General features: G+C 33.7%; 1 protein-coding gene across 3 annotated transcripts in view; it reads right to left on the bottom strand.

The window, feature by feature from the left end:
* LOC106462412 (nephrin-like) overlaps window positions 1–7592 on the bottom strand; it is a 119632-nt gene that overhangs the window by 19625 nt on the left and 92415 nt on the right. For 2 of the 3 annotated variants that reach the window (XM_022389664.1, XM_022389665.1), the window contains exons 6-8: window positions 6824–7114; window positions 2766–3053; window positions 958–1260 (exon numbers count right to left, since the gene is read on the bottom strand). In XM_022389664.1, the coding sequence (XP_022245372.1) occupies window positions 958–1260; window positions 2766–3053; window positions 6824–7114 (882 nt within the window). The remainder of the gene's footprint in view (window positions 1–957; window positions 1261–2765; window positions 3054–6823; window positions 7115–7592) is intronic. The other variant, XM_022389666.1, reaches the window with a different exon arrangement.

The raw sequence follows: 7592 nt of genomic DNA, 5'->3' as shown, positions 1-7592 counted from the left end.
GGTACGTGCGTGTTCAACTTAATTTCCTTAAGGATGCACGTAAAAAGTTTATAAAAATACAACTTTGTTTCATCCTAGAAAGTACAAAACTTCGTTAATCTGTTGCCATGGGTCGTAATAATCAAAGCGTTATATTAGTTATAAAGGAAATAGTTTGATTTTGTACTAAACGTTTCTATTAACGTTTCACTTTAAAATATGAATTGATGATGCTTGAGTATCAGTAAATCAAACATCGTAAGGCCTCAGGCAGTTAATTGTTAAAAGCTATAAGAACATATAAATGAAAGTACACTACATCCGCTGTATCTAGTGATGATGATGAGACATTTCCTTTCATCAAACATCATGGCTCTTCAAGCCGGCTGATTGCTATAAACTTCATGTTGTATATCTCCACGATAAGTGAACAATAAAAATGTATATGACGAATAAAGATATAAATATGATGAGATATAATTACACGATTTAATCACCAAATGTGTTTAATGGTAATAGAAATAACGATACTTTATTTCTGATGATAAAGGGGAAGAGAAAACGCTTAAATGGAATTACATCAAGATAATGTAGATTTGGCCATTCTATTATTTTTAATGTTTTTGATTAGTTTGGTTTGTTCTGAATTTCGCGAAAAACTACACAAGAGCCATCTGCGCTAGCCGTCCCTAATTTAGCAGTGTAAGACTAGAGGGAAGGCAGCTAGTCATCACCACCCACCGCCAACTCTTTACCAACTAATAGTGGGATTGACTGTCACATTATAACGCCCCCACGGCTGAAAGAACAAGCATGTTCGGAGGGACGGGGATACGAACCTTGACCCTCAGATTGCGAGTCGAGCGCCCTAATTCTAAAGAACAAGGTGATTACTTACGATTACTGATAACACTGAACACCCAACTTAATAAGTAAGTTGAATATCTAAAGTTGTATTTTTTATTCCTATTAACAAACCTTTATGTGTTAGAGTTTCTGGAACATGGAGCGTGTTTGGTTTCAGCATCACTCTGTGACTTCTTCCTCTGACATTTACTGATGAAATGGTTACAACAAAAGTCTTTCCTGAGCGAAGACCGTCGACTGTAAAAACTGGTTGTTTGGTTGTTAAATTGAGTAAGACAGATTCTAGATATTTGTCACGAACTTCCATCGTGAAATATTGGGGGAGTCCTCCGTTATAGCCTTCTAAGCATTCGATTCTAAAAGAAGATTCTGATTTATTCACCACGGTACAATTCTTTGGAGGATCCGGTGCTCCTGGAATCGTAAATATCACAGATACCTTAGAGATGCGGAAATATATCTCTCGAAAATACATCAGAAAACTCTGAACACATCATTCAAGTCAGTTGTAGAAATAAGAACCAATTTTACATTTTTATGTAGAAATATATAAATGTATATCTTCGAGATATAGTGTCTGTCAAGTAGCTGTAGCGTTTGTAAGCGCTTCGAACATATAGTGTTCCTTAATTTAAAAAAACACAAAAAACATCATTCTTATTTTCAATAATTTGAGGCAAAATATGTTATATTTTTAAATAAATGTCTAAGGTTTATATTAGAAAACGACATATATATCATTTCACATGTGCATGATTATGTTTATATTCTCGACTATCCTCATACAATAAGGTCATTTAAATTATTCACACTAAAATAATAACAATTTCTATCTGCAGGTGTGAATTAATTAAAATAAAATATTTGTAACACTTATTTTATAGTAAATATTTCAGCTCTCTAATTTCTGGACGAGTTTGTTTGTTTGTAATTAAGCACAAAGCAACACAATGTGCTATGTGTGCTCTGCTCACCACGGGTATCGAAAACGGGTTTCAAGCCTTGTAAGTCTGCAGACATACCGCTGTGCCACTGTGGTGCATTTCCGAGTGAATAGAATTTTCCTATAGGTTTCACAATTATACAAATATGAGACAACGATGTATGGAATGTTAACTTCACTGTCATACGCGATAAGCTTGATGGATTAACATTTTGGAATCGATCCCCTCAGAGGAAATACTACAGAAAGCCCATCGAAGCTTCTAGTTTGACAACACCAAGCAAACAGACATAATTATCACTTTTTAAAGTGTTGATAGTACGAGGCTACTTCATTTTTAGAGCAATAGATGGCGTCGTGTTATTTGTTTATACTTTTATAGGATAATGTTTCATGTTAATGAGCACCTTCAGTTGTTCTTTGACGAATTTAGAGCATAACACATAGATGGAAATCGAATATCAACTCGATATCTTGAGGGACACATACGGAGCATATGAGATGTTGTGATGATAAATGATGTGTGAAAACTGTATAAATGTGCCCCCTCATTCACCATAAATCGTAGGTTCGTAATTGTTATTGTGTTGTCCAGATATACGTTTCTAATAATTCACATAACTTTCGGACACCCTGTGTTTTCGAAAAAAAAAAAATTACATTAACAGTCAGAGAAGCCCTTTTTTTAAACATTTGTATTAATAACATTAACAACAACAACAAAATGTTGATTATTAATTTTTTACCAGTTCAAAATTATTTACGTGTGATTACTTTGGGCTTTTTATATTTTGTTCACCAGAATTACCTATGTGACCCAGAAAATCACAGAACATATAAATATATCAGATTTGAAAAAAAAAAGTTACAACGATAATGCCAGTATTTATCTTGTTCGTTATTTGCGTTACTGTGAAAATATTTAATTGAGACCAGTTTCAGCTACTAAACTTACATATAAGTCATTTTATCTCACCTGCAGGTATTATGCTAAAAACACATGGGATATCTTGTGAACCAGCAGCGTTTGTTGCCCAACACAACAATGAGCCATAATCGTACTGTGTCCTAGGAGTATAAGTTGCTAAACTTCTGGAGTTTTCCTGGTAATAATTTTGAATGTCTACCACATGGCCTGAATTATTAAATTTCCAACGAAATCTGACATCAGGTGGGTCGGCTTCAACGCCACATGAGACATTAACAGCCTCGTTCTTTGACGTCCCGTACAGAAACCTCTGGTCATTTTTGCATTGAGGTTTATCTATTTAAAATAATAAAATAACTTAAATTGGAAATTTTCTCACCAGATAAAAATATAAATTTCACATATAATTATTAATTAGATGTATAATAAACATCTGGATGTTAATTTATAACATAAAATCATATAATCAAATGTATGTGTATTATTTAAGACGTTTCGACTTTTATCGACCAGAACATATGATGTATCATTCTCTGGAAAGCCGCTAGGTTGTTATTTAATTGTAGTTCAACCGAATATAGTAACTGTATTCACGCGGTATTTGTAACAATTGAAGGTGAAACATTTTGACTACTACTGTATTTGCAGCTTCATTTAAAATAACATTACTGTTTATCGCCAGAGTTAATACATTCATATTATTTCTATTCCATATCACATTTAGCCACAATTGTGTTTGTTTGTTTGAATTTCGTGCAAAGCTACACGAGGGCTATCTGCGCTAGCCCTCCCTAATTTAGCAGTGTAAGACTAGAGAGAAGGCAGCTAGTCATCACCATCCACCGCCAACTCTTGGGTTACTCTTTTATCAACGAATAGTGGGATTGATCGACACATTATAATGCCCCCACGGCTGAAAGGGCGAGCATTTTTGGTGTGACAGATTGCGAGTCGAGCACCCTAACAACCTGGTCATGATGGGCCTCGCAATTGTATTTTTATATTCGAAACTCCAAAAAATGCATAACACAAAAGTAGATATTATATATAATAATGTAGTAATTTCGTTCCGTATTTATATTCCAAAATATAGCCAACTAAACTGCAAAAACAGTTATTATATAGAAATTGCAACTGAGTTAATCTTTCCAAGAACTATTTTGAGTAGATGCAAATCAAAGTTAGTTGTGTTTGGTAATTCAGTTTGTGTTAATAATTTAATGAAATAACAACTTATGATGATAAAAGAATTTGATATTATTCCTTTATTTAACCTCTAACTTCTAACATATATAAAACAACATCATTTAAATTTCTTAGAAAATCTCAGCGGATGAACAAAGTAATAAGTTCACAGTTTGTTTTTATGTTATACGTTTCTTGTTTGTATTTTAAACATTTCTAAAACGCTTGGAGCACCACAAAGATATGGAATGTGCTACAAAAACTAATTTCAAGTTATTGAACCTGGTTCCATTATCTCTTGTTTCAAGACACTGGTTGTATCTACGTGCGATATGCAAATTATCAACGTACTGAAAAATGTTACAAAAACTGCCATAAATAGGATAGGCAGAAATATCCAATAATGTAGTAAGACAATTACAAATTATCCAATCATGTAGTAAGACAACTACAAATTATCCAATCATGTAGTAAGACAACTACAAATTATCCAATCATGTAGTAAGACAACTACAAATTATCCAATCATGTAATTTATTTGGTACCATGCAAATTCAACCTTATGATCTCTTTAGCGTTTTGTTACTAAAGCTATGTATTGCTACATCTTCACCATAAGAAATATTTCCGTAAGATACTTCTAAGAAATATGAGAAATCCCTAAAGTATGAGTTGATCCTTTTGCATTTAGAGTTTTCTCTTAAACTTCAAATACTTCGTATAACGTGAAATTATGTGATTACTGAGTAATGGAGCAATAGTAATTACGAGAAAGCACAAAACTTAGAGCTAATTACAGCAGTTTTCTTGGATGCTTATAAGATTTCTACATCTCTCCTGTAGCATTATGAAGTTGTTCATCCAATCCTAATGTATCTGAGCTCAATCATTCACTACTACCTAACTCAGAGGATTGAGTATTTTGAATTAAACCTATTTTGAATGTGCAAATCAACAAGGCACGCGACAACAACAGTCGATATAAATTTGCTGTAGAACTGCTGGTGTTACGTCTACATATTGACATTATTTGGCGTTTTGTGGATTCTGTGATAGTCCCGAATATTTATCGCTTTTAGGAAGAGTATGTAACAGCCCTTTCTGACGCAAAATGTTCAAACACTCAGATCATACAGATAAGCCCAGCTTCGAAATTTAAAATTTCCATAACGAGGATATTTTTGTACTTGATATTGAAAAACAAGGGAATATGGATCAACTTGAGGCAGCAGGACCATCCACAAAGAGACCTGCAACAAGTTGTACTCGAGCTGCTGTAAGCCAGGTACGTTGTCTTATAACAAGCTACAATATTGGAACATAAATGTCAAAATGTTTCAGCAAACAATAGGAAGCATAATAAAAATATCTCTCTGTTCATTCAAAGAAGTGAAGATTTACACGAACATTCAAGCTATTCCGTACGATGACATGGTGGTCAAGTCGTCTGACGCAGGCGCCTATGAATTTTTGTGTGATTGGACTGTTGAAACAGGCGTTGGGAAGCTTTTTGCATGGAAATTAAAACTGAGTTAATCATTCCAAGAACTATTTTTAGCATATTAAAATTAAAGGACCCATAATCGTATTGTGCCCTAGGAGTGTAAGCTGCTACGTCCAGATAGATTATGGAAAGCTAGCAGGGGAAACTGATATGCTTTAGACATGAGAGCCTTATGAAGAAAATTTTGAGATGGAATCTACGCTGCATAACTAAGGTCCAGATTCACAGTAGTCAGATAGAATGTGACAGGACGTGACGACAGCGACATTAGCGACGCAATGAGGCTCCAAAATCGTTTTACTATAACGTACTCAACCCTATAATCACTGTATACAGTAAATTACATGAAAAACAAAATATTTTGTCATGAATATTGATATTTTTCGTATTGATATCACCGAGTTAAGCGCTACTAGCATCCAAATCTGTAATTCGTGGGTTATTTAAGGAAGGAGTAACAGTTTTTTTTTACTATAGAAAAAAATATGTATATGAGCTTGAAATTGGAAAATATGTTTTCATTACAATCATTTCTGGAGACATATTACATCTGTACACTTTTATATAAATATATTCCAAAAGCACGTTCCCAAATAAATATAATAAAGTGTGGAGATTTTTTGTGAAGTTGAATTCTTTGTGAAATTCAAATTTTTATTCTGAATGGCGAGTGATCGAAGTTGGTTCAAATATTGCTATCCTTAATTATCTATCACTGACCAACTGAGGGATAGACAGTCAGCAGCATTTGCTAACACAAGGGCTTTGACCTCTGTCTGGGTTTTTAAACCGAGTGACAAGATTGATTGCAATTCTTATAACTTGCCCATGACCGATAGTTCGAAGCATACTTGGGACGTCACGACTCGAATATAGGATATTTCAACTAGCAGCCTGTCACGCAAGCCACAAAGCTACGACAGGACAAACATTGCAAGAGTATTGACAATATAATCGTCATAGCAACGGATCTACAAGTGATATATATATATTTTAGTTGACTATTTTACTGTATATTTTTGTGTATTCGAAAACTGCACATTAGGATAACACATTGAAATTGTTTTCTGATTGTTTTTAAGAATCTGCTATAGAAGTTATTTATCAGCTCTGCATAACTTTATCACACTGTCTTGATGACAGGACAAAAGAATAACAGAAACTAAATGACGAAAACATAACGGAGTACAACATATTTATTAAGAAAACAACTCATAGAAATCTGAATGATACGAAACATAGTATTGTGGAACGCTTATGGATGACTGCCCACACAAACTTCCCGTGGGCAAGGCTTAACCTCCTTTACTAACTTCCTCAGAAAAAATGAAATTTAAGAAACATATTTGAATATTATCAATTTGGGAAGAAAACCGTTGTATTCAGAGTTAAAGATGGCTAGAAATGGCGAACTTACACTGTACTCTAAGAAATACTGTATTACTTTCACCTCTTCCCTCGCTATTCAAGGCTGAACAGGTATAATGTCCTCTGTTGCTTCTTTTAACCTTTTGCAATACCAAAGATTGATTGCTAATTATAATTCCAGCTGAAGTGTTGGTACTCAGCTCGTGACCATCAAATCTCCAAACTATTTCAGAGGAGGGGGGGTTTGATCGAATTTTACATTCTAGATAAACATCGTTACCTTCTTGAATATGACTGTGGCGTAATTTACTTCCTAGACGAAGGGTAAGTTGAGGGATATCTGGAATATAAGAACGTCGTTATGGATTTTTTTTTTAGAAAAAAACAACCACTTGGTATAACCTATCAATAATATAATTCATATAAACATCCAATAACACTGGTATTGAATGCAGAAGTTATTATTACTTAAACAGTATTAAATGTTATTAAATGTTTGAGACATATGTAGCAAGAACTGTATATTTCTATATAATGTAAAAACAGCCTTACAGTGTACATCCAATTGTTGAGACATATGTAGCAACAACTCCATATTTCTATATAATGTTAAAACAGTCTAACAGTGATCATCCAATTGTTGAGACATATGTAGTAACAACTCCATATTTCTATATAATGTTAAAACAGCCTTACAGTGTGCATCCAATTGTTGAGAGATATGTAGCAACAACTCTATATTTCTATATAATGTTAAAACCGTCTAACAGTGTGCATCCAATTTTGAGACATATGTAGCAACAACTCCATATTTCTAT

The sequence above is a fragment of the Limulus polyphemus genome, unplaced genomic scaffold (genome assembly GCF_000517525.1).
Source record: "Limulus polyphemus unplaced genomic scaffold, Limulus_polyphemus-2.1.2 Scaffold1160, whole genome shotgun sequence".
Taxonomy (NCBI): Eukaryota; Metazoa; Arthropoda; class Merostomata; order Xiphosura; family Limulidae; genus Limulus; species Limulus polyphemus.
Note: the sequence above shows the minus strand (reverse complement) of the source record. Positions and strands in the feature narration are given on the sequence as shown.